The 21,311-nt window shown below is 37.0% G+C and overlaps 1 protein-coding gene across 1 annotated transcript in view; it reads right to left on the bottom strand.

The window, feature by feature from the left end:
* The window catches only part of LOC102804945 (coatomer subunit beta'-like), a 58,418-nt gene that overhangs the window by 16,502 nt on the left and 20,605 nt on the right, over positions 1-21,311 (bottom strand). The window contains exons 5-6 of the mRNA XM_085508579.1: positions 3,006-3,132; positions 2,207-2,355 (exon numbers count right to left, since the gene is read on the bottom strand). Coding sequence (XP_085364705.1) covers positions 2,207-2,355; positions 3,006-3,132 — 276 coding nt within the window. The remainder of the gene's footprint in view (positions 1-2,206; positions 2,356-3,005; positions 3,133-21,311) is intronic.

Genomic DNA, 21,311 nt, shown 5'->3' with positions numbered 1-21,311 from the left:
TGTGGTTGCATGCCCAGTCATCCCTTGGCTGTGGTTGCATGCCCAGTCATCCCTTGGATGTGGTTGCATGCCCAGTCATCCCTTGGATGTGGTTGCATGACCAGTCATCCCTTGGCTGTGGTTGTACACCCAGTCATCCCTTGGCTGTGGTTGCATGCCCCGCCATCTCTTGGCTGTGGTTGCATGCCCAGTCATCCCTTAGCTGTGGTTGCATGCCCTGTCATCTCTTGGCTGTGGTTGCATGCTCCGTCATCTCTTGGATGTGGTTGCATGCCCAGTCATCTCTTGGATGTGGTTGCATGCCCAGTCATCCCTTGGCTGTGGTTGCATGCCCAGTCATCCCTTGGATGTGGTTGCATGCCCAGTCATCCCTTGGATGTGGTTGCATGCCCAGTCATCCCTTGGCTGTGGTTGCACACCCAGTCATCCCTTGGCTGTGGTTGCATGCCCCGCCATCTCTTGGCTGTGGTTGCATGCCCAGTCATCTCTTGGCTGTGGTTGCATGCCCCGTCATCCCTTGGCTGTGGTTGCATGCCCCACCATCCTTTGGCTGTGGTTGCATGCCCCGCCATCCCTTGGATGTGGTTGCATGCCCAGCCATGTCTTGGCTGTGGTTGCATGCCTCGCCATCCCTTGGCTGTGGTTGCATGCCCCGCCATCTTTTGGCTGTGGTTGCATGCCCAGTCATCCCTTGGATGTGGTTGCATGCCCCGCCATCCCTTGGATGTGGTTGCATGCCCCGCCATCTCTTGGCTGTGGTTGCATGCCCAGTCATCCCTTGGCTGTGGTTGCATGCCCAGTCATCCCTTGGCTGTGGTTGCATGCCCAGTCATCTCTTGGCTGTGGTTGCATGCCCAGTTATCCCTTGGCTGTGGTTGCATGCCCAGTCATCCCTTGGCTGTGGTTGCATGCCCAGTCATCCCTTGGCTGTGGTTGCATGCCCAGTCATCCCTTGGCTGTGGTTGCATGCCCCGTCATCTCTTGGCTGTGTGTGGTTGCATGCCCCGCCATCCCTTGGATGTGGTTGCATGCCCAGCCATCCCTTGGATGTGGTTGCATGCCCCGTCATCTCTTGGATGTGGTTGCATGCCCAGTCATCCCTTGGCTGTGGTTGCATGCCCAGTCATCCCTTGGCTGTGGTTGCATGCCCTGTCATCTCTTGGCTGTGGTTGCATGCCCCGTCATCTCTTGGATGTGGTTGCATGCCCCGCCATCCCTTGGATGTGGTTGCATGCCCCGCCATCCCTTGGATGTGGTTGCATGCCCCGCCATCCCTTGGCTGTGATTGCATGCCACGCCAACTCTTGGCTGTGGTTGCATGCCCCGCCATCTCTTGGCTGTGGTTGCATGCCCAGTCATCCCTTGGATGTGGTTGCATGCCCCGTCATCTCTTGGATGTGGTTGCATGCCCAGTCATCCCTTGGTTGTGGTTGCATGCCCCGTCATCTCTTGGCTGTGGTTGCATGCCCAGTCATCCCTTGGCTGTGGTTGCATGCCCAGTCATCCCTTGGCTGTGGTTGCATGCCCCGTCATCTCTTGGCTGTGGTTGCATGCCCCGCCATCCCTTGGATGTGGTTGCATGCCCCGCCATCCCTTGGATGTGGTTGCATGACCCGCCATCCCTTGGCTGTGGTTGCATGCCCCGCCATCTCTTGGCTGTGGTTGCATGCCCAGTCATCCCTTGGATGTGGTTGCATGCCCCGCCATCCCTTGGCTGTGGTTGCATGCTCTGCCATCTCTTGGCTGTGGTTGCATGCCCCGCCATCCCTTGGATGTGGTTGCATGCCCCGCCATCCCTTGGCTGTGGTTGCATGCCCCGTCATCTCTTGGCTGTGGTTGCATGCCCCGCCATCCCTTGGATGTGGTTGCATGCCCAGTCATCCCTTGGCTGTGGTTGCATGCCCAGTCATCCCTTGGCTGTGGTTGCATGCCCAGTCATCCTTTGGATGTGGTTGCATGCCCAGTCATCCCTTGGATGTGGTTGCATGCCCAGTCATTCCTTGGCTGTGGTTGCACACCCAGTCATCCCTTGGCTGTGGTTGCATGCCCCGCCATCTCTTGGCTGTGGTTGCATGCTCTGCCATCTCTTGGCTGTGGTTGCATGCTCTGCCATCTCTTGGCTGTTGTTGCACGCCCTGCCATCCTTTGGCTGTGGTTAAATCTGAATGTAAAATATTGTGTAATCATGGTGACCAAACATACTCACCTTAATCGTTGTATCCAATGAAGCTGAAGCAAATGTGTTGTTATCTTTGGGGTTGATAACTATTTGCATGACATAATGGTAATGACCCTCAAATACTTGCTCACACTGCCATTTCTTTTCCCAATTCCATAACTTTATGACCATATCATCTACAGTAATTATATGAATACTTATTATAATTGTGTGTTTGTTGTCGATTAATGTAAAATGCTTTATTTTAAACTGAATTAAATTTTCGCTGAAAAGGCTATTTGGGTGTTTTGTATGGAATTTATTTTCATTAACTTTTGATGAGTTGAATTAAAATCTAGGGACAAAAATTATATTTGCTAGATTTTATTTTAACTGAATCATTCCTTCAGCGAAAATAACAAACCTAAATTCCAAGCAAACATAAAGTATTTTACAGTATTGTAATAGCATGTTCTTATTGGTCAATTGACAACACATGGTGATCAGGCAATAAATGGGCTGTGTATGTAATATGATGCAATCAGAAAATAAAAACAAAATTTTGTATCCATCAGCAGTATTCAGTTAAAATATTCACACATTTGAATGAATTGATATATAAATTGAATACTTTACAACTTGTTTATTTTAGGTCTTTAATTTCATTTAAAAAATTGTGTTTTTGCATGTTGTTCTTTTGTACATTACACATGCAATTGAATTTCTAAAACATTTACATCTTTCATGTGAAGTGTACCACAATGAATAATATTTCTGTTTCCATATTTATGGTATTTATAGCTCTGATTGAGGTACATGTATCTAATATGAAAACGTGTTAACTTACCACTACTACTGATAACAAATGGTTGAGTTGGATGAACAGCAAGTGATCGTATGAAATCTGTATGGGCATCAAACGCATTAATTCTTTCTTGGGTGTTGTAGTTAAACACTCGTAAGAACATATCATCCTGAAACAAATTAGATAAATCATCATCTTTGACCCAACTAACTTCATATATTTAATCATTTTTTTTCTGCAAAGTGACACCACAATGAAATCTGATTATAACCCGATGCAGGTATAGACTCCAATTTTTAAATGTGTATATACTGGTACATTTTTTTTTTTATTTTTTTTTATTTGTGACTATTATTTTGGTTTTACTTTATGTATTATGACTATTAATAACTACAAGTAAATGTCTATTTCAAACCATAGTATACGAAACACAGATTACACACAGTATTTCAAACCATAGTATATGGGACACAGATTACACACATTATTTCAAACCATGGTATATGGGACACAGAATACACACAGTATTTCAAACCATAGTATATAGCACACAGATTACACAGTATTTCAAACCATAGTATATGGGACACAGATTACACACAGTATTTCAAACCATAGTATATGGGACACAGATTACACAGTATTTCAAACCATAGTATATGGGACACAGAATACACACAGTATTTCAAACCATAGTATATAGCACACAGATTACACAGTATTTCAAACCATAGTATATGGGACACAGATTACACACAGTATTTCAAACCATAGTATATGGGACACAGATTACACAGTATTTCAAACCATAGTATATGGGACACAGAATACACACAGTATTTCAAACCAGAGTATATGGGACACAGATTACACAGTATTTCAAACCATGGTATATGGGACACAGATTACACACAGTATTTTAAACCATAGTATATGGGACACAGAATACACACAGTATTTCAAACCAGAGTATATGGGACACAGATTACACACAGTATTTCACACCATAGTATATGGGACACAGATTACACACAGTATTTCAAACCATAGTATATGGGACACAGATTACACACAGTATTTCAAACCATAGTATATGGGACACAGATTACACACAGTATTTCAAACCATAGTATATGGAACACAGATTACACACAGTATTTCAAACCATAGTATATGGACACAGATTACACACAGTATTTCAAACCAAAGTATATGGACACAGATTACACACAGTATTTCAAACCATAGTATATGGGACACTGATTAGACACAGTATTTCAAACCATAGTATATGGGACACAGATTACACACAGTATTTCAAACCATGGTATATGGAACACAGATTACACAGTATTTCAAATCATAGTATATGGGACACAGAATACACACAGTATTTCAAACCATAGTATATGGACACAGATTACACACAGTAATTCACACCATAGTATATGGACACAGATTACACACAGTATTTCAAACCATGGTATATGGAACACAGATTACACAGTATTTCAAACCATGGTGTATGGGACACAGATTACACACAGTATTTCAAACCATGGTATATGGGACACAGATTACACAGTATTTCAAATCATAGTATATGGGACACAGAATACACACAGTATTTCAAACCATAGTATATGGGACACTGATTAGACACAGTATTTCAAACCATAGTATATGGGACACAGATTACACACAGTATTTCAAACCATGGTATATGGAACACAGATTACACAGTATTTCAAACCATGGTGTATGGGACACAGATTACACACAGTATTTCAAACCATAGTATATGGACACAGATTACACACAGTATTTCACACCATAGTATATGGACACAGATTACACACAGTATTTCAAACCATAGTATATGGGACACTGATTAGACACAGTATTTCAAACCATAGTATATGGGACACAGATTACGTACAGTATTTCAAACCATGGTATATGGAACACAGATTACACAGTATTTCAAATCATAGTATATGGGACACAGAATACACACAGTATTTCAAACCATAGTATATGGACACAGATTACACACAGTATTTCACACCATAGTATATGGACACAGATTACACACAGTATTTCAAACCATGGTATATGGAACACAGATTACACAGTATTTCAAACCATGGTGTATGGGACACAGATTACACACAGTATTTCAAACCATGGTATATGGGACACAGATTACACAGTATTTCAAATCATAGTATATGGGACACAGAATACACACAGTATTTCAAACCATAGTATATGGGACACAGAATACACACAGTATTTCAAACCATAGTATATGGACACAGATTATACACAGTATTTCAAACCAAAGTATATGGACAAATATTACACACTGTATTTCAAACCATAGTATATGGGACACTGATTAGACACAGTATTTCAAACCATAGTATATGGGACACAGATTACGCACAGTATTTCAAACCATGGTGTATGGGACACAGATTACACACAGTATTTCAAACCATGGTATATGGGACACAGATTACACAGTATTTCAAATCATAGTATATGGGACACAGATTACACACAGTATTTCACACCATAGTATATGGGACACAGATTACACACAGTATTTCAAACCATAGTATATGGGACACAGATTACACACAGTATTTCAAACCATAGTATATGGAACACAGATTACACACAGTATTTCGAACCATAGTACATGAGACACAGATTACACACAGTATTTCAAACCATAGTATATGGGACACAGATTACACACAGTATTTCAAACCATAGTATATGGGACACAGATTACACACAGTATTTCAAACCATAGTATATGGGACACAGGTTACATACAGTATTTCAAACCATAGTATATGGGACACAGATTACACACAGTATTTCACACCATAGTATATGGAACACCGATTACACACAGTATTTCACACCATAGTATATGGGACACAGATTACACACAGTATTTCAAACCATAGTATATGGGACACAGAATACACACAGTATTTCAAACCATAGTATATAGACACAGATTACACACAGTATTTCAAACCAAAGTATATGGACAAATATTACACACTGTATTTCACACCATAGTATATGGGACACAGATTACACACAGTATTTCAAACCATAGTATGTGGGACACTGATTAGACACAGTATTTCAAACCATAGTATATGGGACACAGATTACACATTATTTCAAACCATGGTATATGGAACACAGATTACACAGTATTTCAAATCATAGTATATGGGACACAGAATACACACAGTATTTCAAACCATAGTATATGGGACACAGAATACACACAGTATTTCAAACCATAGTATATGGACACAGATTACACACAGTATTTCAAACCATGGTATATGGAACACAGATTACACAGTATTTCAAACCATGGTGTATGGGACACAGATTACACACAGTATTTCAAACCATGGTATATGGGACACAGATTACACAGTATTTCAAATCATAGTATATGGGACACAGAATACACACAGTATTTCAAACCATAGTATATGGGACACTGATTAGACACAGTATTTCAAACCATAGTATATGGGACACAGATTACACACAGTATTTCAAACCATAGTATATGGGACACAGATTACACACAGTATTTCAAACCATAGTATATGGGACACAGGTTACATACAGTATTTCAAACCATAGTATATGGGACACAGATTACACACAGTATTTCACACCATAGTATATGGGACACCGATTACACACAGTATTTCACACCATAGTATATGGGACACAGATTACACACAGTATTTCAAACCATAGTATATGGGACACAGAATACACACAGTATTTCAAACCATAGTATATGGACACATATTATACACAGTATTTCAAACCAAAGTATATGGACAAATATTACACACTGTATTTCACACCATAGTATATGGGACACAGATTACACACAGTATTTCAAACCATAGTATGTGGGACACTGATTAGACACAGTATTTCAAACCATAGTATATGGGACACAGATTACACACATTATTTCAAACCATGGTATATGGAACACAGATTACACAGTATTTCAAATCATAGTATATGGGACGCAGAATACACACAGTATTTCAAACCATAGTATATGGGACACAGAATACACACAGTATTTCAAACCATAGTATATGGACACAGATTACACACAGTATTTCAAACCATGGTATATGGAACACAGATTACACAGTATTTCAAACCATGGTGTATGGGACACAGATTACACACAGTATTTCAAACCATGGTATATGGGACACAGATTACACAGTATTTCAAATCATAGTATATGGGACACAAAATACACACAGTATTTCAAACCATAGTATATGGGACACTGATTAGACACAGTATTTCAAACCATAGTATATGGGACACAGATTACACACAGTATTTCAAACCATGGTATATGGAACACAGATTACACAGTATTTCAAACCATGGTGTATGGGACAAATATTACACACTGTATTTCACACCATAGTATATGGGACACAGATTACACACAGTATTTCAAACCATAGTATGTGGGACACTGATTAGACACAGTATTTCAAACCATAGTATATGGGACACAGATTACACACATTATTTCAAACCATGGTATATGGAACACAGATTACACAGTATTTCAAATCATAGTATATGGGACACAGAATACACACAGTATTTCAAACCATAGTATATGGGACACAGAATACACACAGTATTTCAAACCATAGTATATGGACACAGATTACACACAGTATTTCAAACCATGGTATATGGAACACAGATTACACAGTATTTCAAACCATGGTGTATGGGACACAGATTACACACAGTATTTCAAACCATGGTATATGGTACACAGATTACACAGTATTTCAAATCATAGTATATGGGACACAGAATACACACAGTATTTCAAACCATAGTATATGGGACACTGATTAGACACAGTATTTCAAACCATAGTATATGGGACACAGATTACACACAGTATTTCAAACCATAGTATATGGGACACAGATTACACACAGTATTTCAAACCATAGTATATGGGACACAGATTACACACAGTATTTCAAACCATAGTATATGGGACACAGGTTACATACAGTATTTCAAACCATAGTATATGGGACACAGATTACACACAGTATTTCACACCATAGTATATGGGACACCGATTACACACAGTATTTCACACCATAGTATATGGGACACAGATTACACACAGTATTTCAAACCATAGTATATGGGACACAGAATACACACAGTATTTCAAACCATAGTATATGGACACATATTATACACAGTATTTCAAACCAAAGTATATGGACAAATATTACACACTGTATTTCACACCATAGTATATGGGACACAGATTACACACAGTATTTCAAACCATAGTATGTGGGACACTGATTAGACACAGTATTTCAAACCATAGTATATGGGACACAGATTACACACATTATTTCAAACCATGGTATATGGAACACAGATTACACAGTATTTCAAATCATAGTATATGGGACGCAGAATACACACAGTATTTCAAACCATAGTATATGGGACACAGAATACACACAGTATTTCAAACCATAGTATATGGACACAGATTACACACAGTATTTCAAACCATGGTATATGGAACACAGATTACACAGTATTTCAAACCATGGTGTATGGGACACAGATTACACACAGTATTTCAAACCATGGTATATGGGACACAGATTACACAGTATTTCAAATCATAGTATATGGGACACAAAATACACACAGTATTTCAAACCATAGTATATGGGACACTGATTAGACACAGTATTTCAAACCATAGTATATGGGACACAGATTACACACAGTATTTCAAACCATGGTATATGGAACACAGATTACACAGTATTTCAAACCATGGTGTATGGGACAAATATTACACACTGTATTTCACACCATAGTATATGGGACACAGATTACACACAGTATTTCAAACCATAGTATGTGGGACACTGATTAGACACAGTATTTCAAACCATAGTATATGGGACACAGATTACACACATTATTTCAAACCATGGTATATGGAACACAGATTACACAGTATTTCAAATCATAGTATATGGGACACAGAATACACACAGTATTTCAAACCATAGTATATGGGACACAGAATACACACAGTATTTCAAACCATAGTATATGGACACAGATTACACACAGTATTTCAAACCATGGTATATGGAACACAGATTACACAGTATTTCAAACCATGGTGTATGGGACACAGATTACACACAGTATTTCAAACCATGGTATATGGTACACAGATTACACAGTATTTCAAATCATAGTATATGGGACACAGAATACACACAGTATTTCAAACCATAGTATATGGGACACTGATTAGACACAGTATTTCAAACCATAGTATATGGGACACAGATTACACACAGTATTTCAAACCATAGTATATGGGACACAGATTACACACAGTATTTCAAACCATAGTATATGGGACACAGGTTACATACAGTATTTCAAACCATAGTATATGGGACACAGATTACACACACTATTTCACACCATAGTATATGGGACACCGATTACACACAGTATTTCACCCCATAGTATATGGGACACAGATTACACACAGTATTTCAAACCATAGTATATGGGACACAGAATACACACAGTATTTCAAACCATAGTATATGGACACAGATTACACACAGTATTTCAAACCAAAGTATATGGACAAATATTACACACTGTATTTCACACCATAGTATATGGGACACAGATTACACACAGTATTTCAAACCATAGTATGTGGGACACTGATTAGACACAGTATTTCAAACCATAGTATATGGGACACAGATTACACACATTATTTCAAACCATGGTATATGGAACACAGATTACACAGTATTTCAAATCATAGTATATGGGACACAGAATACACACAGTATTTCAAACCATAGTATATGGGACACAGAATACACACAGTATTTCAAACCATGGTGTATGGGACACAGATTACACACAGTATTTCAAACCATGGTATATGGGACACAGATTACACAGTATTTCAAATCATAGTATATGGGACACAGAATACACACAGTATTTCAAACCATAGTATATGGGACACTGATTAGACAGTATTTCAAACCATAGTATATGGGACACAGATTACACACAGTATTTCAAACCATGGTATATGGAACACAGATTACACAGTATTTCAAACCATGGTGTATGGGACACAGATTACACACAGTATTTCAAACCATAGTATATGGAACACAGATTACACACAGTATTTCAAACCATAGTATATGGACACAGATTACACACAGTATTTCAAACCAAAGTATATGGACACAGATTACACACAGTATTTCAAACCATAGTATATGGGACACTGATTAGACACAGTATTTCAAACCATAGTATATGGGACACAGATTACACACAGTATTTCAAACCATGGTATATGGAACACAGATTACACAGTATTTCAAATCATAGTATATGGGACACAGAATACACACAGTATTTCAAACCATAGTATATGGACACAGATTACACACAGTATTTCACACCATAGTATATGGACACAGATTACACACAGTATTTCAAACCATGGTATATGGAACACAGATTACACAGTATTTCAAACCATGGTGTATGGGACACAGATTACACACAGTATTTCAAACCATGGTATATGGAACACAGATTACACAGTATTTCAAACCATGGTGTATGGGACACAGATTACACACAGTATTTCAAACCATAGTATATGGACACAGATTACACACAGTATTTCACACCATAGTATATGGACACAGATTACACACAGTATTTCAAACCATAGTATATGGAACACTGATTAGACACAGTATTTCAAACCATAGTATATGGGACACAGATTACGTACAGTATTTCAAACCATGGTATATGGAACACAGATTACACAGTATTTCAAATCATAGTATATGGGACACAGAATACACACAGTATTTCAAACCATAGTATATGGACACAGATTACACACAGTATTTCACACCATAGTATATGGACACAGATTACACACAGTATTTCAAACCATGGTATATGGAACACAGATTACACAGTATTTCAAACCATGGTGTATGGGACACAGATTACACACAGTATTTCAAACAATGGTATATGGGACACAGATTACACAGTATTTCAAATCATAGTATATGGGACACAGAATACACACAGTATTTCAAACCATAGTATATGGGACACTGATTAGACACAGTATTTCAAACCATAGTATATGGGACACAGATTACGCACAGTATTTCAAACCATGGTGTATGGGACACAGATTACACACAGTATTTCAAACCATGGTATATGGGACACAGATTACACAGTATTTCAAATCATAGTATATGGGACACAGATTACACACAGTATTTCACACCATAGTATATGGGACACAGATTATACACAGTATTTCAAACCATAGTATATGGGACACAGAATACACAGTATTTCAAACCATAGTATATGGACACAGATTAAACACAGTATTTCAAACCAAAGTATATGGACAAATATTACACACTGTATTTCACACCATAATTTATGGGACACAGATTACACACAGTATTTCAAACCATAGTATGTGGGACACTGATTAGACACAGTATTTCAAACCATAGTATATGGGACACAGATTACACACATTATTTCAAACCATGGTATATGGAACACAGATTACACAGTATTTCAAATCATAGTATATGGGACACAGAATACACACAGTATTTCAAACCATAGTATATGGGACACAGAATACACACAGTATTTCAAACCATAGTATATGGACACAGATTACACACAGTATTTCAAACCATGGTATATGGAACACAGATTACACAGTATTTCAAACCATGGTGTATGGGACACAGATTACACACAGTATTTCAAACCATGGTATATGGGACACAGATTACACAGTATTTCAAATCATAGTATATGGGATACAGAATACACACAGTATTTCAAACCATAGTATATGGGACACAGATTACACACAGTATTTCAAACCATAGTATATGGGACACAGATTACACACAGTATTTCAAACCATAGTATATGGAACACAGATTACACACAGTATTTCGAACCATAGTACATGAGACACAGATTACACACAGTATTTCAAACCATAGTATATGGGACACAGATTACACACAGTATTTCAAACCATAGTATATGGGACACAGATTACACACAGTATTTCAAACCATAGTATATGGGACACAGGTTACATACAGTATTTCAAACCATAGTATATGGGACACAGATTACACACAGTATTTCACACCATAGTATATGGAACACCGATTACACACAGTATTTCACACCATAGTATATGGGACACAGATTACACACAGTATTTCAAACCATAGTATATGGGACACAGAATACACACAGTATTTCAAACCATAGTATATGGACACAGATTACACACAGTATTTCAAACCAAAGTATATGGACAAATATTACACACTGTATTTCACACCATAGTATATGGGACACAGATTACACACAGTATTTCAAACCATAGTATGTGGGACACTGATTAGACACAGTATTTCAAACCATAGTATATGGGACACAGATTACACACAGTATTTCAAACCATGGTATATGGAACACAGATTACACAGTATTTCAAATCATAGTATATGGGACACAGAATACACACAGTATTTCAAACCATAGTATATGGGACACAGAATACACACAGTATTTCAAACCATAGTATATGGACACAGATTACACACAGTATTTCAAACCATGGTATATGGAACACAGATTACACAGTATTTCAAACCATGGTGTATGGGACACAGATTACACACAGTATTTCAAACCATGGTATATGGGACACAGATTACACAGTATTTCAAATCATAGTATATGGGACACAGAATACACACAGTATTTCAAACCATAGTATATGGGACACTGATTAGACACAGTATTTCAAACCATAGTATATGGGACACAGATTACACACAGTATTTCAAACCATAGTATATGGGACACAGATTACACACAGTATTTCAAACCATAGTATATGGGACACAGGTTACATACAGTATTTCAAACCATAGTATATGGGACACAGATTACACACAGTATTTCACACCATAGTATATGGGACACCGATTACACACAGTATTTCACACCATAGTATATGGGACACAGATTACACACAGTATTTCAAACCATAGTATATGGGACACAGAATACACACAGTATTTCAAACCATAGTATATGGACACATATTATACACAGTATTTCAAACCAAAGTATATGGACAAATATTACACACTGTATTTCACACCATAGTATATGGGACACAGATTACACACAGTATTTCAAACCATAGTATGTGGGACACTGATTAGACACAGTATTTCAAACCATAGTATATGGGACACAGATTACACACATTATTTCAAACCATGGTATATGGAACACAGATTACACAGTATTTCAAATCATAGTATATGGGACACAGAATACACACAGTATTTCAAACCATAGTATATGGGACACAGAATACACACAGTATTTCAAACCATAGTATATGGACACAGATTACACACAGTATTTCAAACCATGGTATATGGAACACAGATTACACAGTATTTCAAACCATGGTGTATGGGACACAGATTACACACAGTATTTCAAACCATGGTATATGGGACACAGATTACACAGTATTTCAAATCATAGTATATGGGACACAGAATACACACAGTATTTCAAACCATAGTATATGGGACACTGATTAGACACAGTATTTCAAACCATAGTATATGGGACACAGATTACACACAGTATTTCAAACCATGGTATATGGAACACAGATTACACAGTATTTCAAACCATGGTGTATGGGACAAATATCACACACTGTATTTCACACCATAGTATATGGGACACAGATTACACACAGTATTTCAAACCATAGTATGTGGGACACTGATTAGACACAGTATTTCAAACCATAGTATATGGGACACAGATTACACACATTATTTCAAACCATGGTATATGGAACACAGATTACACAGTATTTCAAATCATAGTATATGGGACACAGAATACACACAGTATTTCAAACCATAGTATATGGGACACAGAATACACACAGTATTTCAAACCATAGTATATGGACACAGATTACACACAGTATTTCAAACCATGGTATATGGAACACAGATTACACAGTATTTCAAACCATGGTGTATGGGACACAGATTACACACAGTATTTCAAACCATGGTATATGGGACACAGATTACACAGTATTTCAAATCATAGTATATGAGACACAGAATACACACAGTATTTCAAACCATAGTATATGGGACACTGATTAGACACAGTATTTCAAACCATAGTATATGGGACACAGATTACACACAGTATTTCAAACCATAGTATATGGGACACAGATTACACACAGTATTTCAAACCATAGTATATGGGACACAGGTTACATACAGTATTTCAAACCATAGTATATGGGACACAGATTACACACACTATTTCACACCATAGTATATGGGACACCGATTACACACAGTATTTCACACCATAGTATATGGGACACAGATTACACACAGTATTTCAAACCATAGTATATGGGACACAGAATACACACAGTATTTCAAACCATAGTATATGGACACAGATTACACACAGTATTTCAAACCAAAGTATATGGACAAATATTACACACTGTATTTCACACCATAGTATATGGGACACAGATTACACACAGTATTTCAAACCATAGTATGTGGGACACTGATTAGACACAGTATTTCAAACCATAGTATATGGGACACAGATTACACACATTATTTCAAACCATGGTATATGGAACACAGATTACACAGTATTTCAAATCATAGTATATGGGACACAGAATACACACAGTATTTCAAACCATAGTATATGGGACACAGAATACACACAGTATTTCAAACCATGGTGTATGGGACACAGATTACACACAGTATTTCAAACCATGGTATATGGGACACAGATTACACAGTATTTCAAATCATAGTATATGGGACACAGAATACACAGTATTTCAAACCATGGTGTATGGGACACAGATTACACACAGTATTTCAAACCATAGTATATGGAACACAGATTACACACAGTATTTCAAACCATAGTATATGGACACAGATTACACACAGTATTTCAAACCAAAGTATATGGACACAGATTACACACAGTATTTCAAACCATAGTATATGGGACACTGATTAGACACAGTATTTCAAACCATAGTATATGGGACACAGATTACACACAGTATTTCAAACCATGGTATATGGAACACAGATTACACAGTATTTCAAATCATAGTATATGGGACACAGAATACACACAGTATTTCAAACCATAGTATATGGACACAGATTACACACAGTATTTCACACCATAGTATATGGACACAGATTACACACAGTATTTCAAACCATGGTATATGGAACACAGATTACACAGTATTTCAAACCATGGTGTATGGGACACAGATTACACACAGTATTTCAAACCATGGTATATGGGACACAGATTACACAGTATTTCAAATCATAGTATATGGGACACAGAATACACACAGTATTTCAAACCATAGTATATGGGACACTGATTAGACACAGTATTTCAAACCATAGTATATGGGACACAGATTACACACAGTATTTCAAACCATGGTATATGGAACACAGATTACACAGTATTTCAAACCATGGTGTATGGGACACAGATTACACACAGTATTTCAAACCATAGTATATGGACACAGATTACACACAGTATTTCACACCATAGTATATGGACACAGATTACACACAGTATTTCAAACCATAGTATATGGAACACTGATTAGACACAGTATTTCAAACCATAGTATATGGGACACAGATTACGTACAGTATTTCAAACCATGGTATATGGAACACAGATTACACAGTATTTCAAATCATAGTATATGGGACACAGAATACACACAGTATTTCAAACCATAGTATATGGACACAGATTACACACAGTATTTCACACCATAGTATATGGACACAGATTACACACAGTATTTCAAACCATGGTATATGGAACACAGATTACACAGTATTTCAAACCATGGTGTATGGGACACAGATTACACACAGTATTTCAAACCATGGTATATGGGACACAGATTACACAGTATTTCAAATCATAGTATATGGGACACAGAATACACACAGTATTTCAAACCATAGTATATGGGACACTGATTAGACACAGTATTTCAAACCATAGTATATGGGACACAGATTACGCACAGTATTTCAAACCATGGTGTATGGGACACAGATTACACACAGTATTTCAAACCATGGTATATGGGACACAGATTACACAGTATTTCAAATCATAGTATATGGGACACAGATTACACACAGTATTTCACACCATAGTATATGGGACACAGATTACACACAGTATTTCAAACCATAGTATATGGGACACAGATTACACACAGTATTTCAAACCATAGTATATGGAACACAGATTACACACAGTATTTCGAACCATAGTACATGAGACACAGATTACACACAGTATTTCAAACCATAGTATATGGGACACAGATTACACACAGTATTTCAAACCATAGTATATGGGACACAGATTACACACAGTATTTCAAACCATAGTATATGGGACACAGGTTACATACAGTATTTCAAACCATAGTATATGGGACACAGATTACACACAGTATTTCACACCATAGTATATGGAACACCGATTACACACAGTATTTCACACCATAGTATATGGGACACAGATTACACACAGTATTTCAAACCATAGTATATGGGACACAGAATACACACAGTATTTCAAACCATAGTATATGGACACAGATTACACACAGTATTTCAAACCAAAGTATATGGACAAATATTACACACCGTATTTCACACCATAGTATATGGGACACAGATTACACACAGTATTTCAAACCATAGTATGTGGGACACTGATTAGACACAGTATTTCAAACCATAGTATATGGGACACAGATTACACACATTATTTCAAACCATGGTATATGGAACACAGATTACACAGTATTTCAAATCATAGTATATGGGACACAGAATACACACAGTATTTCAAACCATAGTATATGGGACACAGAATACACACAGTATTTCAAACCATAGTATATGGACACAGATTACACACAGTATTTCAAACCATGGTATATGGAACACAGATTACACAGTATTTCAAACCATGGTGTATGGGACACAGATTACACACAGTATTTCAAACCATGGTATATGGGACACAGATTACACAGTATTTCAAATCATAGTATATGGGACACAGAATACACACAGTATTTCAAACCATAGTATATGGGACACTGATTAGACACAGTATTTCAAACCATAGTATATGGGACACAGATTACACACAGTATTTCAAACCATAGTATATGGGACACAGATTACACACAGTATTTCAAACCATAGTATATGGGACACAGGTTACATACAGTATTTCAAACCATAGTATATGGGACACAGATTACACACAGTATTTCACACCATAGTATATGGGACACCGATTACACACAGTATTTCACACCATAGTATATGGGACACAGATTACACACAGTATTTCAAACCACAGTATATGGGACACAGAATACACACAGTATTTCAAACCATAGTATATGGACACAGATTATACACAGTATTTCAAACCAAAGTATATGGACAAATATTACACACTGTATTTCACAGCATAGTATATGGGACACAGATTACACACAGTATTTCAAACCATAGTATGTGGGACACTGATTAGACACAGTATTTCAAACCATAGTATATGGGACACAGATTACACACATTATTTCAAACCATGGTATATGGAACACAGATTACACAGTATTTCAAATCATAGTATATGGGACACAGAATACACACAGTATTTCAAACCATAGTATATGGGACACAGAATACACACAGTATTTCAAACCATAGTATATGGACACAGATTACACACAGTATTTCAAACCATGGTATATGGAACACAGATTACACAGTATTTCAAACCATGGTGTATGGGACACAGATTACACACAGTATTTCAAACCATGGTATATGGGACACAGATTACACAGTATTTCAAATCATAGTATATGGGACACAGAATACACACAGTATTTCAAACCATAGTATATGGGACACTGATTAGACACAGTATTTCAAACCATAGTATATGGAACACAGATTACACAGTATTTCAAACCATGGTGTATGGGACAAATATTACACACTGTATTTCACACCATAGTATATGGGACACAGATTACACACAGTATTTCAAACCATAGTATGTGGGACACTGATTAGACACAGTATTTCAAACCATAGTATATGGGACACAGATTACACACATTATTTCAAACCATGGTATATGGGACACAGATTACACAGTATTTCAAATCATAGTATATGGGACACAGAATACACACAGTATTTCAAACCATAGTATATGGGACACAGAATACACACAGTATTTCAAACCATAGTATATGGGACACAGATTACACACAGTATTTCAAACCATAGTATATGGGACACAGATTACACACAGTATTTCAAACCATAGTATATGGGACACTGATTAGACACAGTATTTCAAACCATAGTATATGGGACACAGATTACACACAGTATTTCAAACCATAGTATATGGGACACAGAATACACACAGTATTTCAAACCATAGTATATGGACACAGATTACACACAGTATTTCAAACCATGGTATATGGAACACAGATTACACAGTATTTCAAACCATGGTGTATGGGACACAGATTACACACAGTATTTCAAACCATGGTATATGGGACACAGATTACACAGTATTTCAAATCATAGTATATGGGACACAGAATACACACAGTATTTCAAACCATAGTATATGGGACACTGATTAGACACAGTATTTCAAACCATAGTATATGGAACACAGATTACACAGTATTTCAAACCATGGTGTATGGGACAAATATTACACACTGTATTTCACACCATAGTATATGGGACACAGATTACACACAGTATTTCAAACCATAGTATGTGGGACACTGATTAGACACAGTATTTCAAACCATAGTATATGGGACACAGATTACACACATTATTTCAAACCATGGTATATGGAACACAGATTACACAGTATTTCAAATCATAGTATATGGGACACAGAATACACACAGTATTTCAAACCATAGTATATGGGACACAGAATACACACAGTATTTCAAACCATAGTATATGGACACAGATTACACACAGTATTTCAAACCATGGTATATGGAACACAGATTACACAGTATTTCAAACCATGGTGTATGGGACACAGATTACACACAGTATTTCAAACCATGGTATATGGGACACAGATTACACAGTATTTCAAATCATAGTATATGGGACACAGAATACACACAGTATTTCAAACCATAGTATATGGGACACTGATTAGACACAGTATTTCAAACCATAGTATATGGGACACAGATTACACACAGTATTTCAAACCATAGTATATGGGACACAGATTACACACAGTATTTCAAACCATAGTATATGGGACACAGGTTACATACAGTATTTCAAACCATAGTATATGGGACACAGATTACACACACTATTTCACACCATAGTATATGGGACACCGATTACACACAGTATTTCACACCATAGTATATGGGACACAGATTACACACAGTATTTCAAACCATAGTATATGGGACACAGAATACACACAGTATTTCAAACCATAGTATATGGACACAGATTACACACAGTATTTCAAACCAAAGTATATGGACAAATATTACACACTGTATTTCACACCATAGTATATGGGACACAGATTACACACAGTATTTCAAACCATAGTATGTGGGACACTGACTAGACACAGTATTTCAAACCATAGTATATGGGACACAGATTACACAGTATTTCAAATCATAGTATATGGGACACAGAATACACACAGTATTTCAAACCATAGTATATGGGACACTGATTAGACACAGTATTTCAAATCATAGTATATGGGACACAGATTACACACAGTATTTCAAACCATGGTATATGGAACACAGATTACACAGTATTTCAAACCATGGTGTATGGGACACAGATTACACACAGTATTTCAAACCATGGTATATGGGACACAGATTACACAGTATTTCAAATCATAGTATATGGGACACAGATTACGCACAGTATTTCACACCATAGTATATGGGACACAGATTACACACAGTATTTCAAACCATAGTACATGAGACACAGATTACACACAGTATTTCAAACCATAGTATATGGGACACAGATTACACACAGTATTTCACGCCATAGTATATGTGACACAGATTACACACAGTATTTCAAACCATAGTATATGGGACACAGATTACACACAGTATTTCAAACCATAGTAGATGGGACACAGATTACGCACAGTATTTCAAACCATACTATATGGGACACAGATTACACACAGTATTTAACACCATAGTATATGGGACACAGATTACACACAGTATTTCAAACCATAGTATATGGGACACAGATTACACACAGTATTTCAAACCATAGTATATGGGACACAGATTACGCACAGTATTTCAAACCATAGTATATGGGACACAGATTACACACAGTATTTCAAACCATAGTAAATGGGACACAGATTACACACAGTATTTCAATCCATGGTATATGGGACACAGATTACACACAGTAATTCACACCATAGTATATGGGACACAGATTACACACAGTATTTCAAACCATAGTATATGGGACACAGATTACACACAGTAATTCACACCATAGTATATGGGACACAGACCACACAGTATTTCAAACCATAGTATATGGGACACAGATTACACACAGTAATTCACACCATAGTATATGGAACACAGACCACACAGTATTTCAAACCATAGTATATGGGACACAGATTACATACAGTATTTCAAACCATAGTATATGGGACACAGATTACATACAGTATTTCAAACCATAGTATATGGGACACAGATTACACATTATTTCAAACCATGGTATATGGGACACAGATTACATACAGTATTTCAAACCATAGTAT

The sequence above is a fragment of the Saccoglossus kowalevskii genome, chromosome 15 (assembly GCF_978046115.1).
Source record: "Saccoglossus kowalevskii chromosome 15, keSacKowa6.1, whole genome shotgun sequence".
Lineage (NCBI taxonomy): Eukaryota > Metazoa > Hemichordata > Enteropneusta > Harrimaniidae > Saccoglossus > Saccoglossus kowalevskii.
The sequence above is the reverse complement of the archived record's forward strand: the minus strand, read 5'-3'. Positions and strand labels throughout refer to the sequence as shown.